At 39.5% G+C, this 17,424-nt stretch overlaps 1 protein-coding gene across 1 annotated transcript in view; it reads right to left on the minus strand.

Annotated features, from left to right (window-relative positions):
• LOC150086338 (dynein axonemal light chain 4) overlaps positions 1–17,424 on the minus strand; it is a 30,306-nt gene extending 12,882 nt beyond the window's left edge. Inside the window, exon 1 of the mRNA XM_090371311.1 lies at positions 17,300–17,424. Coding sequence (XP_090227437.1) covers positions 17,300–17,380 — 81 coding nt within the window. The 5' untranslated portion in view covers positions 17,381–17,424. The remainder of the gene's footprint in view (positions 1–17,299) is intronic.

A 17,424-nucleotide genomic window follows, 5' to 3' on the forward strand; every position in this document is an offset into this window, starting at 1 on the left:
TTTCCCATATGTAGTACTTTACATTTGTCAATGTTAAACTTCATTTGCCACCTCTCAGCCCATCTGCTCAACCTTTCCAGATCCTGTTGCAGCAGCATAGTGTCAGTAGTGTCCTTGACAACCTTCGTATCGTCTGCAAACTTGGACATTAAGCTTGATATACCATCATCAATATCATTTATAAATACAGAAAACAATAATGGACTCAACACTGAACCCTGAGGGACTCCACTAATAACATTAGTCCACGATGAGCAGTGTCCATTGATTACCACTCTCTGTCTTCTCCCCCTCAACCACCCCTTTATCCATAGCAGCAATTTGCCTCCAATGTCACACTGCTCCAATTTGTGCAGCAGTCTTCCATGTGCAACAGTATCAAAAGCCTTTCTAAGATCCAAGTATATAATATCAAAGTTATTCCCTGCATCCAGTTCTTTTGTGACTGCATCATAGTATCCAATCAAATTGGTCAGGCAAGACTTCCCCTTAACAAAACCATGCTGTGTCTGAGCTATAACTGAAGTCTTGTCTAGATGATCCTGCAGTGCTTCTTTAACCAGTGCCTCCATTAATTTTCCTTGAACAGAAGTTAAACTCACAGGTCTATAATTACTTGTGTCAGCCTTTGATCCTCATTTGTAAATTGGGGTCACATTTGAACATCTCCAGCCTGTGGGTACCTCCCCTGAGTCCAAGGAAGCTCTCATAATTATGGCTAAGGGTTTGCTTACTTCCTTTGCTGCCTTCTTTAATATAACTGGATAGATCCCATTCACCCCAGGTGCCTTTCTTGTGTTTATCTTCAACAATTTCTCCTCCACTTTACTCTCAGTTATTACAAGATTCTCTAGCTTACTGCCAGAGTTGAATACACCTCTGGCATTCCCCTCGCTGAATAACTCCTCATGTGTGAATGTCGATGCAAAATATTCATTTAGTTTGTTAGCTACCTGAGCAGGATCATCAACAGTTGACCCATCGATATCAAGTGGACCAATCTGATTCATCCCGTTCCTTCTGGAGTTTACATAAGTAAAGAACTCTTTGCTGTTTTTCTTTGCATCCCTTGCCAAAGATTTCTCGTAATCTGCCTTCACCTGCCTAACCTCCTTTGTAACTTGGTTAGATATGGATAATCAATTTACCGATGTTCCATTCTACACAGAATGTCTGCTGCTTGTCATGTCAAAAAGTGCTGAAAAGATTTTATTTGTTGAGACAAGAAATAATTATGTTTTTGGAGATGAAAGGTGAAAATACAGATGAAATAAAAGATGAAAGTTGGCTCCAGGATCTGGCTTTTGCTGTGGACATTACTGCACAATTAACTGATCTTAATTTGAAATTACAAGGTAAAAACAAACTCATCACTCAGTTGTACGATGACATCAAGTGCTTCATTACAAAACTAAGCTTATGGAAGTTACAGTTTTCAAATGAAAATTTAGTTCATTTTCCTAAGTGCAAAGAGCTGAAAAACACTGCCAATACTGAGTCTGTACTTAGCTTTGCTAAGTATGACAGTCACCTGGAATTGTTGTCAAAAGAATTTCAGGAAAGATTTCATGATTTCTCATCTATTGAACACCACTTTGCATTATTCTCAGGACCATTCACCTTTGATGTTGCCAAGGCAGAAGAAATGCAGTCGGATTCTACACTCAGAGAAAGCATCTTGAAGTGGGGATACCTCGTTTCTTTTCATACCTTCCTGAAAAGTTTAAAAACTTCAGAAAGTTTGCCACAAGGATTATGGCAATGTTCGGTTCTCCCTATGTGTGTGAACAGTTATTTTCCTTCATGAAATCAACAAAAACTTCTCAGAGAACAAGACTGACTGATCAACACCTCTCATCTCTGATGAAAGTCGGAACTGCACAGACATTTCAGCCAGACGTAGCAAAAATTGTCATTAAAACAAGGTGTCAAGCCTCAGGACAAAACACTAAAAATAGTCGTAAATAAATGTTCATTTTGAACTGTTGTAATTTTTGTACGATGTATTTTTTGCTGTTGCATACAAGTCTATGTTGCCGTTGTAATTTTTTTTTTTTTTTTCTTTTGTTAAACTACTTCATTACTTTGCATTCATGAATGTGGCTAGCCGCTAAACCATTTGTATGCACATTATATGTTTCTTAGTTTAAGTAATAAAAATATACTGCAATAATTTTTATTAAATGACTTCACTTAGTTGTTGTGTGCGGCCCTCATGACAACACAAATGTGACCCATATGGCCCTCGGGGGATCCTCAGTTTGACATGCCTGGTCTAAAGAATCAAGTAAAATAACAAAACCAGCATCCAATAGAATTTTTGGTCTCTGGGCTGACTTGGAGGCGGTGACAACAGCTTTTGTCATGGGCAATGAGTGCCTCAAGGTACGAGTCAGGGATCTGGAGGAGAGTGCTTGTCAGATAAATCAAATTTTAGATTGCCATACTGAACTTCATAAGAAGTCTTATGCAGAGATAGTGCAGCAAGATCTCAAATTGATTGATCCTGTGGACAAGAATAAACCAAAATCCAAAGAGGGGACTGGCAGTGCTAGTCGGGATAGATCCTTATCAGTTCCTAGAGGTGTGCCTAATCCCTCAGAATCTGGTTATTCTCAGGCCCACTCTTCTTTGAGTTTGAGTCAGAACATAAAGCAGAAAGTGACTCAAGTCATTAAGTGTGACCACAAGGAGATGAAAGTAAAAGGTATTCATCTCCTTAGGAATAAGGGGATCCTTGTGGAGACCACAAAATTCAGCAGATGCTAATAGAACTCTTCTGCTACTGCCTTGAAAGAGATGTCTTACAATGGAGAAACCTCAGTTATCAGATCCAACAATGTTAACATATGGTGTCCCTCATGATTATGTTAAGGAGGATATATTTGAAGATCTATTCGTTAAAAACTTAAGATTTTGGATTCTTGATGAAGTTAAAGACAAGGTGCCTTTCAGATTTAGTTCTGGATCAGGTACAAAAGTGGTTAATTGGGTGATCAGATTTAGTCCTTGTATGATGAGGTATATTCTGGAGAGTGATAGGATCTATCTTGGATTCACATCACACAGGTTCTGTAGATTTATGATTGTAAGCAAATGTTTCCATTGTTTGGAGTATGGCCACTCGGCCCAATTTTGTTCCCATAAGGCAGTTTCTTGTGATTGTGAAGAGGGTGGTCACAAGAAGCTGCCTTGTGGACACTGTGCAGAGGATGGTCATGTCTATGGAGAGCGTCACAATAAAGAAGATTCTCCAAAATGTATCAACTGTAAGAGACGTGGTAGAGATTATAACCATTCTGTAAGGGATGCTAAGTGTTCAGAATACTTGAAAGCGGTACAGCTTACGGACAGTAGAGCAAAACATGAGTGATAATGGTTCTAATTTAGTGACAGAATTGGCTGATAAGAATCCAATTTTGGGTGATGTTATATATGAGGGTGTAAAAGTTCTTCAGATAAATGGTCAGCACTCAAGAGTGGCAATGGGTGAGATTAGAATAGCAGCATTTGAAAATAACTTTGACATATTTGCATACATGAACTCTTCCATTCGTTGAGGTAGGAGGTGGGGCCCATAAAGTTATGGGTTTTCCAACCTCGGCAAGAATTAGCCATTCACTTGACAAACCTCCAAAAAGTGCAACAGTTGTTTTAAATAATGATCTGGTGGTTACCAACATTACAGGTCTGTGTATAGACACCGTGACCTGTTTAATGATCTCCACACCTTTCATAAGTTTTTATACTGCATCTGTTTACTGTCTGCCAACTGAGGACATACAATTGACTCTATCATTTGGACAATAGATGTACTAATTTTGCTTCTATAAATCTTATAATAACAGCAGATCTGATTGCCAAATCCAACTTCTGGCACAGCGGTTTTACTGACCATAGAGGATAAGCCCTCGAGGATTTAATTTTGTCCTACAACTTGAGTGAGCAAAACTTGCCCAACAAGCCATTCACATTCTCCACTGTGAATGGTGTATCCAACATAGATGTCACTCTTATCATGGTTAAAATAGATGAAATATTCTAACTGGGATGTTATTCGAAGCCTTGTAAATAGTGGATTCATGTACTTTTGAACTGTCCATTGTACTCTCAACCTAGAGTGGATTTAATGTCTGTGGTTCCAAACCTATTGGAGACCAATATAAATATCCTAGTTGAAGATCATGATAACTTTACAGCTCTGCAAACCTTCTTGAGAACTGTCTTTACATTGAGGACTCAGCTAAGAACTTGAGCTTCTCCTGGGAATTGACTTCACAAAAAGACAAAAGGTTAATGTGGAAACAGAAGATTTATGTGAATTGTTATTGTGTTGATTTATGTTAATCAATGGTGATTTAGGTCAATTGCTATTGACAAGATGTCAGCAGGTTTGGAAGTTCTAGCAGAAAGACTAGATGGTGCTGTGTACTGAATTTGGAGATGGTCTTTCTTTGAACAGTCCTTTAAACTTAGTTCATTGTATGTAAACTAATTATATGTTGTTTTCCAGATTCTCGGGAATTCTGAGATTGAGCACATTTAAAACAAGTGTTGTATATAATAATTACTGTTTCTTGGTGGTACTGAGGATAATTTGCGGAATTTTCTCCACTAGTGATTCACTTTTCATTCATTTCTTATTTCATTTTATTTAATTATTCGCTTGCTCCAAGGTCAGGGTATTCTGGAAGCGAGATAGGCATCCACCGGAATTGCACTGCCTCTGGTGGGTGCGGGACTTGTGCATTCGGCACGAACATATTATTATTATTATGCCTAATCAAGAAAAATGACAACTATAACCTGCACAAGAAGCTTAAAGAAGCTGGAAACATCTACAAACCGGCTCCTATCCCAAGTTTATATACGGACAACAATCAACCTATACTAAGCAAACAAGCCAAACTCGACACCTGGAAGAGCTATATATATACAATCTGTTCGGCACCAACAGAAAACCGGCAGAAACGCAACAACAAACACAGGAAGACAATCCCACATATTAACATCTGAAGTGGAACATGCCATCCGAATAACAAAGCCAGGCAAGGCCTGTGGACCTGATCAGATTCATGTGGAATTGCTGAAACAACTAGACTACAGCAACATCCAACAACTAACGAAATGGTTCAATCAAATCTACAACAACAACGACATTCCATCCGAATGGCTCCAATCCATCTTTGTGGCCCTACCAAAAAAGGCTACCAGCTGGAAATGCGAAGACTTCAGGCTGATCAGTCTAATGAGCCAGGTGCTAAAAGTCTTCCTCAAGGTGATTCAGCAAAGGATAAGATGTAAGTGCGAAAGTGCACTAGGAAACACACAGTTCGGATTCTGCAGGGGACTAGGCACCAGAGAAGCAATTTTCTGTTTACAAATATTGCTACAAAGGTGCTATGAACATCAAAAAGACGTGTATATATGTTTTATTGACTACGAGAAAGCCTTCGATTCAGTAGACCACGACCGCCTAATTGACCGACTGAGAAAACTTGGGCTTGAAAACAATGATATCAACTTTATTACAACTCTCTACTGGAATCAAACAGCCCGGCTTCGCTATGACAACGACCTGACAGACCCAATTCCAATAAAAAAAGGCGTCCGGCAAGGCTGTCCATTATCTCCCATTCTTTTTAACATCTATTCGGAAATGATCTTCGACCAAACACTGGCTGACAAGAACATCGGCATAAAAGTTAACGGACACTACATCAATAACTTAAGATATGCCGATGACACAGCACTAATAGCGGATTCAGAACAAGATTTACAGACCATCTTGAACGAAGTGGACATAGAAAGCCAAGCATGGGGGCTACGAATCAACAAAAAGAAAACAAAGGTGATGAAGGTCAGCAGGACTGCAAGCAAAATCACGATCAAACTAAACAACGAAAAATTACAGCAAATACACCGCTTCAAGTATCTCGGAGTGCTCATTGATGACCAGCTGAACCATGAGGCCGAAATCAAAAGCAGAATTGAACAAGCCAGGCAGGCATTCACCAAATGGAGAACCCTCCTCACCGACAGAAGCTTGAACATCATGCTCAAATTACGCACATTGAAATGCTACATCTGGCCAATACTGCTCTACGGTGTAGAAACCTGGACTCTAACATCAGCCACTACAAAAAAGCTCCAGGCCTTCGAAATGTGGCTCTACCGAAGAATGCTGAAAATTCCGTGGACAGCCAAGATAACCAACGCACAGGTCCTGCAGGACATGCACACGGAACGGGACCTGCTCAAAACTATCATCAGCAGGAAATGCAAATACCTAGGTCACATCGCTAGGAACCAACAAAAATATCACCTACTCCCACTCATCCTGGAGGGAAAGATCGAAGGCAAGAAACGCCCAGGCAGACCGAAAATGGCATGGCTAGATAACATCAACACCTGGCTTCACATGACAACAGCACAAATCCTACACACAGCGCTAGACAGAGAACAATATCAAAACGAAGTCGCAAACGCCATTCGGCAGCATTAAAGAAGAAGAAGAAGATTATTATGTCTAAGGTGGCACCTAGACTTCCGTCTATCTCCACCTGATAAAGTTGACTTTGTGCAGAACCTCTGCAAAATAGACCTGTATGGAAGGTTTCTTCGCCATCAGGGAGAAGCTGTCACCTGCACAGCCGCTCCCCGTTGGCGGATAGACCCTAATGGCCGCCCATATTCACTTGGTGCTGGGCCTGGTCTTCTATTTTAAGTGCCTCATGCACAAAAATCCCCCACCCACCGGAAGTAGTGCTATACCGGTGGGTGCCAGCAATCCCGCTCCCAAGCTGCCCACACCTGAGAGCCAGCAAAAAAAATAAAAAAATTAAAAAAAAAATAAATAAATAAAATACATATATATACACACACATAATATAAACAAACTAAAAGAAAAAAAAAAAAAACACAAATAATCAAAATGTATATAACCAAATCTAGATCGTATGTATAGCTTAGCTTATAACCAAATCTTAATTAGTAATCATTAGATTATTCCAATGTCTTCTCCATTGAAAAACAGTTACACAGAACTCTTGCAGTGCTTGAAATTTATCCTGATTAGCAATAAGGTCACTTTCACAGCCTCTAACTAAATTACCAATCTTCACTTTTAGCCTTTCTCTATGTTCAACATACAAACTACAATCATATAATAAATGACTCCAAGTCTTAGGTTGACCGCAAGTGCATAAAGGAGAGCTGACTAGACCAAAGTAATGTAGTTTAAAATTTAATGAGCCATGGCCAGTTAAAATAAACGATGTTACCACAGAAGGAAAAAACCATTTGTTGTTACTATCATAAGTAAATTTAACTGTTGGAATAAACAATCTAGTCACCTCCCCAGTTGCACTAAGATCCCATCTCTGTTGCATACCAATCAACTGTGTTAGAACATTTTTCTTAGCTTTAGCTATCTCTATAGTGCCATCAGATGTAATATTCATGAAAGAAACCACTATGCCTTTTTTTAAGTAATAACAAAGGGCCTGATACACAATGTACAAGTCTAGAGGCAAATGCCCGGCAAAAACCTGCATAGCATTCGTTGAGACTGTTCTGCACAAATTAGAAATAACATAAAGCATTGAGCGCTGAATCAATAACAATTTCTGTTTAAATTTAACGTTAGTAACTCTGAAGTACCACACTGATGCTCCGTACGCAACTATGGGTAAGAAGACTGCCTTGTAGTATAAATTTAAAACTTTCCTTTTCAACCCCCAATCTGACCGTGTTAATCGAATTATTGCTGCACTAAACTTTTTAATTTTTTCGTGTAAGTAATTTAAATGTGGGAAAAACGATAATCTATCATCAATTCTTATACCTAGATATTTCACCTCAGATACTAGGGGAATCTGCTTCCCCTTAATTAAAGCTTTTAGCAGTCGCGATTAATTTAGTTTCCCCTTAAGAAGCATCATAACAGTTTTAGTTGTAGATATCAATAGTTTGTGCAGATCAGCCCACGACACTAGACTTTCTAATACCTGGGCCACTCTTATTTCAAGCACAGCCCTGGATTTACCAGTAATACATAAAACCAAATCATCTGCATAAGCAATCTTATGCAGATTTTCAATTGATTGTTCTAGCCATAAATTAAGTACTAAGTTCCAAAAAAGTGGGCCCAATACAGACCCCTGAGGACACCCTCTTGAAAGATTCCTATTAAACTGTAGATGCTTAGCTTTCAGTATAATTTTCCTACAATACAAATAACTCTATATCGTCCTATACAATAAGTCTGGACATTGCATACCCCTTAATGCAGACAGAATACTCTTATGCCACACCATGTCAAAAGCTCCAGTAAAATCTATAAAGATGGCTAACACATACTTATCATCTGCCTGGTTGGTGAAATTCATGAGATCATTAATGGCATCCTCCGTAGAATGCCCTCTCTTGAAACCATACTGATAAGGCAGGGTCAAACCATTTTTATCCATGACTTGGTTCAATCTTAAAAATAACAATCTTTCAAAAACTTTGCCAAGCTTGGCCAATAACGAAATTGGTCTATACCCTCTTGGGTCATTTGGTTTTTTACCCGGCTTAACTAACAGCTTGATCCAACCAACTTTCCAGATCCCAGGAAAGGTACCTTGAAGTAAGCATTTATTATACAAGTTTAACAAGATGTTAGGATAAAGCTCAATCATTTTAAGAACAGCATTATTCTCTACTAAATCGATTCCTGGGGCTTTGGAAATGTTAATTTTCTTAGAAACGGCTCTCAATTCCTCTAAAGTAAATAAGCTAATATCAACAGACCCAAGGTATGTTACATTAGAGTCCTTGATGCCTTCTTGCTCTGTTGTCTCCCCCCTTCTTCCTCATGAGGAAACAACTCCGATGTTATTGCCTGCACTGTTGTAATCCAATCAGTTGTTTCCACTCCATTGACAATTACGGTATTCATTATCTCTCCAGGTCTTACTTTATTCATACTTAGTTTATAAATTAATCCCCAAGGATCTGTATTGCTCACACTAGTAACTAGATTTCTCCAAGCCTTTAATTTACTCACAATAAATAGCCCTATAATAAATTTTATTTTTATTCCTATAACATCCATGATAAAATTGAGCCTCATTCAGCCCCCACCGCCTATACCTCTGATATGCCTTCCTACATAAACCTACATTTGGCACGAACAGATAATGTAAACCCAGGCCTAGAGAAGGGCACCAGCTGCCTTGTATTGGCGGTGGTATTATACTACACGTTTTTTTAGGCCAACTTCATAGAGGTTCTACGGCTGTACAGATGAACTAGTTGGAGATGGGCTTTTGCCTAGGAGCCACCCTAGATTCTGGGATACATGTATGCAATGCACCAGGTCATATATAATATAGTATATGTTTATATGTATAACAAGAAAGTTAACGTATATAAATGTAATAATCGTCTGTACAAATAAATGGCAAAAAAATGGAAATATTGCCCCCAACCCTAGTCATGTGAAAGCATGCCAGGAACTATTCGGAACAAGACTTGCACTGGACTTTCAAAAAAATCTGGACAATTCTGAAAGAAACATTAACGTTCTATTAATAAAATGTTAATGTTCCTAAATAAATATCAAATTCAAAGCTCTTAAATGAATATTAATACTAATTACTGTTTCTATTTTACTGTATGTTTTTTGGTCAATTTTGAAGATGCATAAGATTCCCATTCATTTACATGTAACAACACAGTTATCAGAGGGGAAATTTTCATGCCATTTTACATTTCAATTTTTTTTTTTTTTAATTTGTCATGCCAACCATGAATTTCATTAAAACTGTACCAGTAGAAATTTTTCTTTTTTAAAATTTTTTATTCCCTCTCATAAAATCTCAAGTTAACTACAGATAAGGAACAGCCCACAAGTAATACCTCTTGAGAAACAATTTTTTTTTTGTAATTGAATTAATATTAGTATTAGAAAACAGGCCTTGTGTGTCGGTTTTTTTTTTTTTTTTTTATGTGAACCACAAACACGAGAGGTATTAGGACCTATAGTACTTAGTACCGTGCTTGGGTTGGAGGTTAAGAAGACGAAAGAAGATATTTGTTGACATCGGACTTGAACTTCTGTAGATTGTAATTTTCAGGAAATACGTATGAAGGAAGGTTGTTCCAGAAAATGGCAGTTGAATGAATAAATGAGGAAGATGAAAAGTTGGTTCTGTGGGTTTGAAGTTGGACAGTAAATGGATGTTGGCTGGTGGCGGCACGTGTTCGGACTGTTTTGAAAGGGAGAGCAGGAATTATAGAAGCCAATTCAGAAGAACAGTGCCCATGGAAGTATCTGTAGAAGAGGCATGCAGCAGAAACAGTGCATCTATGAGAAAGCGAGTGGAGAGACTCTATTAGAGATGAATCATTAATTAACCTAACTGCCCTCTTCTGAATGGAATCAAGAAGCCTGAGGGAGGTTTTGGGGGAACTACCCCAGATGTGGGAACAATATTCCATGGCAGGGCGGATTTGTGATTTATACAGAGTGAGCAGCTGTTTGGAAGAAAAGTAACGCCGAGAGCGAAAGAGAAAAACCAAGTTTTTTAGATGCAGAGGAAGCAATATTTGTAATGTGCTTGTGCCAAGAGAGATTAGAAGTCAGGGTAATCCCCAAAAGAGATATATCATTTTGCCTAGAAATCGGAGTGTCACTAAAGACAAGCGTAGGAGCAGAAGAATCCTTTTTGCGAGATATAAGACAAGACTGAGTTTTAGAAGGGTTGAAATCAACTAAGTTGTCTTTGCCCCACTGGAGAATTACCTGAAGATCGGCATTTAAAGAATTGGTAGCAGATTTTCGAGAAGTTGAAGCTCACTGAGCAGGACAAGATTTCTCAAAATGGAAAGTTGAATGCAATGTGCTATCATCAGCAAAACTATGGATAGGATTTCCAGTCAATGGAAGAAGGTCATTGATATACAAGAGGAAAAGAGTGGGGGAAAGAACTGAACCTTGGGGGGACACCGGCATTAGTGGAGAAGTTAGAAGACAGAGAGCCATCTACCATCACCCTCAGTGAGCGATCAGAGAGAAAACTGGATAACCAATTACTAAAAACAGTTGGCAAACCATAAGCTGGAAGCTTGTTTAGAAGACCTTTATGCCAAACACAATCAAAAGCCTTTGAGATGTCAAGGGCAACTACTTGTGTTTCACCGAACCTTTCCATTGAATTAGTCCATAAATGGGTAACATAAGCCAGAATATCTCCAGTGGATCGACACTGACGGAATCCATACTGGTGATCGTTGATCACACGAAAGGGTTCTTGGTAGTTTAAGAGTTGGCGGTTAATTGATTTCTCCATTACTTTAGAAAGAGTAGAAGTAATTGCAATGGGACGATAATTGGATGGGAGGGATTTGTCACACTTTTTAGGAACTGGCTGGATATGAGCAAATTTCCAAGCAGAAGGAAAAACACCTTTGGAAAAAGTGAAAAAAGGTGGCAAAGAATAGGAGTAAGTTCAGGAGTACAGGTTTTGAAAACAAGTGGAGAAATACCATCAGGACCTGGAGCTTTCTTAGCATCAAGATTCATCAAAATCCTTCTGATATCCTTTTGATGGAAGACCACAGGAGGCATTGAATGGAGCGTGTTGGGAATGGTGGGAGTGTTTTACCAAGATCATTAATACATGAGCTGGAAGAAAAATGGGATGCTAGCAGGACAGCTTTATCCTTGGCTGAAGTGGCAACAGAACCATCTGGTTTGGACAGAGGTGGGAGTAAAGATGGGCAAAAGTTGCGGCCAATAGCTTTGGCAAGAGACCAGAATGCTCGGCTACCATTAGGGCAAGAAGCAAGTGTTCTACTCTTAGCCTGTTCAAACTCTAGTTTGGACTGATTAATAACTGCTTTACAATTGTTGCGAGCTTTGGTGTAGGCAGAAAATGAAACTGAAGAATTAGAAACAAGCCAATTACGATAAGCAACATTCTTCTCTTGTACAGCCTTAGCACATTTACTGGAAAACCAAGGTTTAGATAAAGGACGAGATTTTAAAGTGTAGTGTTGGATAAAGGATTCCATTCCTGCAAGAATAATTTCACTGACACGATCTGAGCAAACGTTGACATCAGAAGTTTTGAAACAGTAATCCGACCAAGGAAAAGAAGAAAAGAAGTCTCGCAGGTCATCCCATTTTGCATTCTTGTAATGCCAAACACGAGGTTGGGAACAGCCATGAGATAAAGGTTCCATTGGAGAAGAGACAATCACCAAGTTGTGATCTGAAGTGACTGAAGGACCTCTCGCTTCGCCCATGTACTTAGAAGGGTTGTTTGTAAGAAAAACATCAAGCATATTGGTTGTATGATTAGGATTGTCCGGTATTCTTGTAGGTAAATGAACAATCTGTGCTAGGTCATTAGTAATTGCAAAAGCCTCAGCATCTCGACCTGCTGGGTCGGTGTGACTAGAAAACGGCAGCCAGCTGGAGTTGTGAACATTAAAATCACCAAGGAAAATTACCTCACTGTTAGGTAAGTTGGAGTGGAGAAAGTCAAGTTGCAAAGAGAGGAAGTCAAAGAGCTCCAAGTGATTAGTGGAGTTGGGAGAACGGTAGAGACAACAGATGAATTTGACACATTGAGGTAGAGAGATTTTAAGCCAGAGAAGATCAAAGAGAGGAGATTCCAAATTGCCAAGTCTCTGACAGGGAATATCAGAACGGACATATGCACAAGTACCACCTTTGAGGCGAAAGGAATCATACGGCGAATAATTTGGGCATCTGAGATGGGCAGTAGATGAATCAACCAAAAACTGAGATTCTGTCAGAAAAAGTACATGGGGTTTGGCAGACTGCAAGTGGAAATGGACATCGTTGAGATTAGAATTGAGACCACGTATATTTGTGAAATGAATTAGGAAGTCCTTGGGAGGTTTAGATCTTTTCGCAGATAAGCTTGTTCTATTAGTTTGACAATTCATGGTGTATTCAATAGTAAGAAAAAGTGGGTGGGACATGCTGTATGAAGTAATGAAATTTTTGGATATGGCGTACATGTGGTAAGAATATACCCAGATCCTTGACATAACGTGGCCTCGACAATGCTCCCCGCATACACACTACTCGGACTCCCTCCAGTCACTATCTGGCAGAGTAGAGGTAGCAAGATTATACACTAGCTGATCCGGAAGCCTCCTAAAGAGTTACCAATAGGTTCAGTCCGGTGTACTAACTAGCGGCTGGCCTGTGAACACCGTTTTAGAGCTGTACCCTCGAAATGTAAGGAATATTGGATCTCGCCACGACATTCATCATAACCTCAAAAGTCATCAATCATACTGCATGATGGAAGAGATAGGGAAGGGTTGACCGGAACTTAGCTCTAGAGACTAAACATGGGTTCCACCACTTCAAGCCTCCAATAAGCAAAGTGGTGGAATTTCACCGGTTGATGAGAGTCATCTACCACCTAGGGTTGCATTATATCATCCAAGTTTCTTGCGAGGACCGACTAACTGGTTAAAATAAATTTATTAAAATAAAATAAGGTAAAAGCGTTAAAATACATAGTAGCTTTTGAAGCGAAGTGCCTTTCATCAGCTAGTCTGTGGATGGTGTACATCAGTATATATTGATGGTTACAATAGCACAAGTCAGCTGGGCATGATCACGTATTATGAGTCTGGTGTTGGTAAAGCAGAATTACATACACGTGATGATTGCCAGCGCTCATCGCATTGAAATACAGTACATTCTATAATAAGGAGTAAGTGTACTCCCCTTGTGCAATTCATGGTACTATTATTGGTGGCTATGTTCAGTGCTTCAAGCCATGAGTGCTGGTGGTAATCAAGTGAATAGTCAACAATTTCAATATCCCTTGGGGATCAAGATTGTCCTGCTCAACCCAATAATGCTCGGTGACTGCAGAGCATTCAAAATTAGCGGTTCGCAGAGCCACCTCATGCTCAGAAACCCGATCTTTCAATCTTCTACCAGCCTCACCTACACAACATCCCCGACAATCCAGACACATAGTATGGTACACGGAACCACTCTGTAGGAAACGAAGAACAGGCGTTTTCACCTTAGAAATAATGGATTGTAATTCCCTCCCCGGAAGTTGGGGAGGAAATTCAGATCACCGCACAGGTGCCTAGTTTCCAGCCACTGCAATTTGCAGAACTTAAGCCTCTCTTGGTAAGAGGATCCCTTCGTTCCCCTCACCAATCTTGTTGCCCTTCTCTGTACACGCTCAAGTAAATCTACATCCTTCCTAAAATGAGGCCTCCAGACATGCACGCAGTACTCAAGGCGTGGCCTGACCATTGCCTTATACAGAGGGACAATCGCCTCCTTTTCCCTGCTAGCAAAATTCCTATATATCATTGACAAAACCCCATGACCTGCCCTGGCAGCCTGTCTGCATTGCTCAGAAAACTTCATATCTGACTGCAAAATTACTCCCAGGTCTTTTTCATTTTCTACCACCTTAAGTGTAGTACCACACAGTTGGTACGTTTCTCTGGGGTTACTTCTACCCATATGCAGTACTTTGCATTTGTCAAGGTTAAACTTCAGTTGCCACTTCTTAGCCCATCTGCCCAAATTATCCAGTTCCTGTTGCAGTAGCACACTGCCATTACTGTCATTAACAACCCTGCCAACCTTTGTATCATCTGCAAACTTCGACATTAAGCCTGATATACCTTCATCAATATCATTGATAAATATACAAAACAACAGTGGACCTAACACCGAACCTTGTGGGACTCCACTAATAACATTAGTCCACGAAGAGCAGCACCCATTAATTACCACTCTCTGTCAACCACCCCTTTATCCATAGCAGCAATTTGCCTCCAATGCCACACTGCTCCAATTTGTGCAGCAGTCTTCCATGCACAACAGTGTCAAAAGCTTTCCTCAAATCCAAATATATGATATCAAAATTATTTTTTGCATCCAGTTCCTTTGTTACATCATAATATCCTATCAAATTTGTCAGATAAGACTTTCCCTTAACAAACCCATGCTGTGTCTGAATTATTGCTGCAGTCTTGTCTAGATGATCCTGCAATGCATCTTTAACCAGTGACTCCATTATTTTACCTGGAACAGAAGTTAAACTAAGTGGTCTGTAATTACTCGCGTCACCCTTCGATCTCCCTTTGTTATTTGGTTTTTTTTTAGGAGCATTAGCAACTAAGGCCATATTGCTCCAGGATATGCGGTGGTCATTCCCTGACCTTTCTGCATCCTCCATATTTGGTGGTGACGGGCTCGAACCCCAGTCTAATCAAGAAGCGTATGCTACGCGCTGCTGCTCCTTCCCACCTGGCTATGGAGGCGCCGATCTCCCTTTGTGAATTGGGGATACATTTGCACATCTCCAGTTCGTGGGGATCTCCCCTGAGTCCAAGGATGTTCTCATAATTATGGCTAAGGATTTGCTTAGTTGCTTTGCCGCCGCCTTTAATATAACTGGATAGATTCCATCCACCCCAGGTGCCTTTCTTATGTTTAACTTCAACAATTTCTCCTCCACTTTGCTGTCAGTTATTACAAAATTATTAAGCACCCTGCTACAATATGATAACCTTCTGCCATTTTCAAACCTTAATAACTCGTCATGTGTGAATGTAGATTCAAAATACTCATTCAGTTTGTTTGCTATCTGAGCAGGATCATCAACCATCAATGTCAAAGTGGACCAATCAGATTCTTCCCCTTCCTTTTAGAGTTTATACAAATAAAGAAATCCTTGCTATTTTTCTTAGCATCTTTTGCCAAAGATTTTTCGTAATCTCCCTTCGCCTGCCTAACCTAACCTCCTTTGTGATCTGATTACAGACTAGCTTATATCTGCCATAGGCTTCTGAGTCGCTTGATAATTTATATGCATCCCATGCATTTTTCTTCTCTGTCACGAGTCTCATTAGTTCATTTGATAACCATTTAGGCCTAAACCTTGAACAATATTTCTTAATAGGTACGAAACTTTTAGTAGCATCCATGATTAATTCCTTGAATGCTTCCCACTTAGAATTTACTGTTGGTAACATTGTCAGTTGATCCCACTGTACAGAATTTAAAAACTGTCTGAGACCACTGTACTCACCTTTACGGAAGCGGGCGCCTCCGTAGCCAGGTGGGAAGGAGCAGCAGTGCGTAGCACACGCTTCTTGATCCGGGGTTCGAGCCCATCACCACCAAATACGGAGGATGCGGAAAGGTCAGGTAATGACCACCGCATAACCCCGAGCAATATGGCCTTAGTTGCTAATGCTCCTAAAAACCAAATAACAAACATTTACGGAAGCAAAAACCCTTTCCTTTACCCCTGATGGTAATTATATCTTTAAGTAAATCCCACATCAGTACAGTGTGATCACTGCCACCTAGTGGTTCCTTTATCTGCAAATTCTTAATGATGCTTCCCAGTGTTTCTTTAACAAATGATAAAAATTTTGAACTTCCACTGTCTTTACTTTTATGAGCAAAGTGGTATTACTTATGGACCAACCCTTGCAAGTAAGTTGGAAGTATGTTTTGGATGTTTGGATATTACTCAAAAAAGTCTAACAAAATTTTAGAACATGTTGTTAGCTGCTGTGAGGGTTTTACCATTAATTCCAATTAAAATTTATAGACAGTTTCAGGTATTTGTGCATTACTCAAAAGAAAAAGTCAAATTAACACTAGATTTTCAGTGGATGTTTTTTGTCCCTGGAAATGCTGAAGTGGTACAAGTGACCTCTGTGTATATGAAGGAAATAGCAGAGCTAATAATCATGGTGAAAGAACTGGTAGTTATCTCTGAATAATGCAGTTTTACCTTTCTACAGAAATCCCACCTTTCGGCATCCACCACATGGTCATTGCCTTACCAAAATTACTCTCAAGTAGAATACAGAAACGAAATGCGCCTCAAGTGTAACATAATGCACCCATTACTTACCTATTCTCCATTTATCCAGTAAACGAAGCTGCCTGATTGATCCATCATCTTCCGTTGTTTAACAAGAACACATTCTTTTAAGACACATTCGTTTATATTGATTATAAATAATATAAACAAACGCATCGTCGTAAAAGTATTATTCTTAATGAACAGAATATGGACTTTTATTACGCATTTATATAAACTGGTAATCAGCTTATTGACGTAAATATGTCATGCACACACGTATAAATGCACACTGTACAAATGAAACATGTCATGCACACACTTATAAATTCAACTAATGTGCGATGAATAAGTACTATGCCAAAGCAACACAGACAAAATTGAAATACATATATTCCACTCACGCGTATCACAGGGTACATGTGTATTGCCTTTTTTGGATCTTCTGATTTTTCATCTTTCGCTTTCTCTGGTGCATCTCCCATATTTATTTCCTTCAGCAGACATACACCACAGAACACCAGTAAAC

This window comes from Mastigoproctus giganteus, chromosome 4, assembly GCF_048544385.1.
Source record: "Mastigoproctus giganteus isolate SK-2022 chromosome 4, ASM4854438v1, whole genome shotgun sequence".
NCBI classification, from domain to species: domain Eukaryota; kingdom Metazoa; phylum Arthropoda; class Arachnida; order Uropygi; family Thelyphonidae; genus Mastigoproctus; species Mastigoproctus giganteus.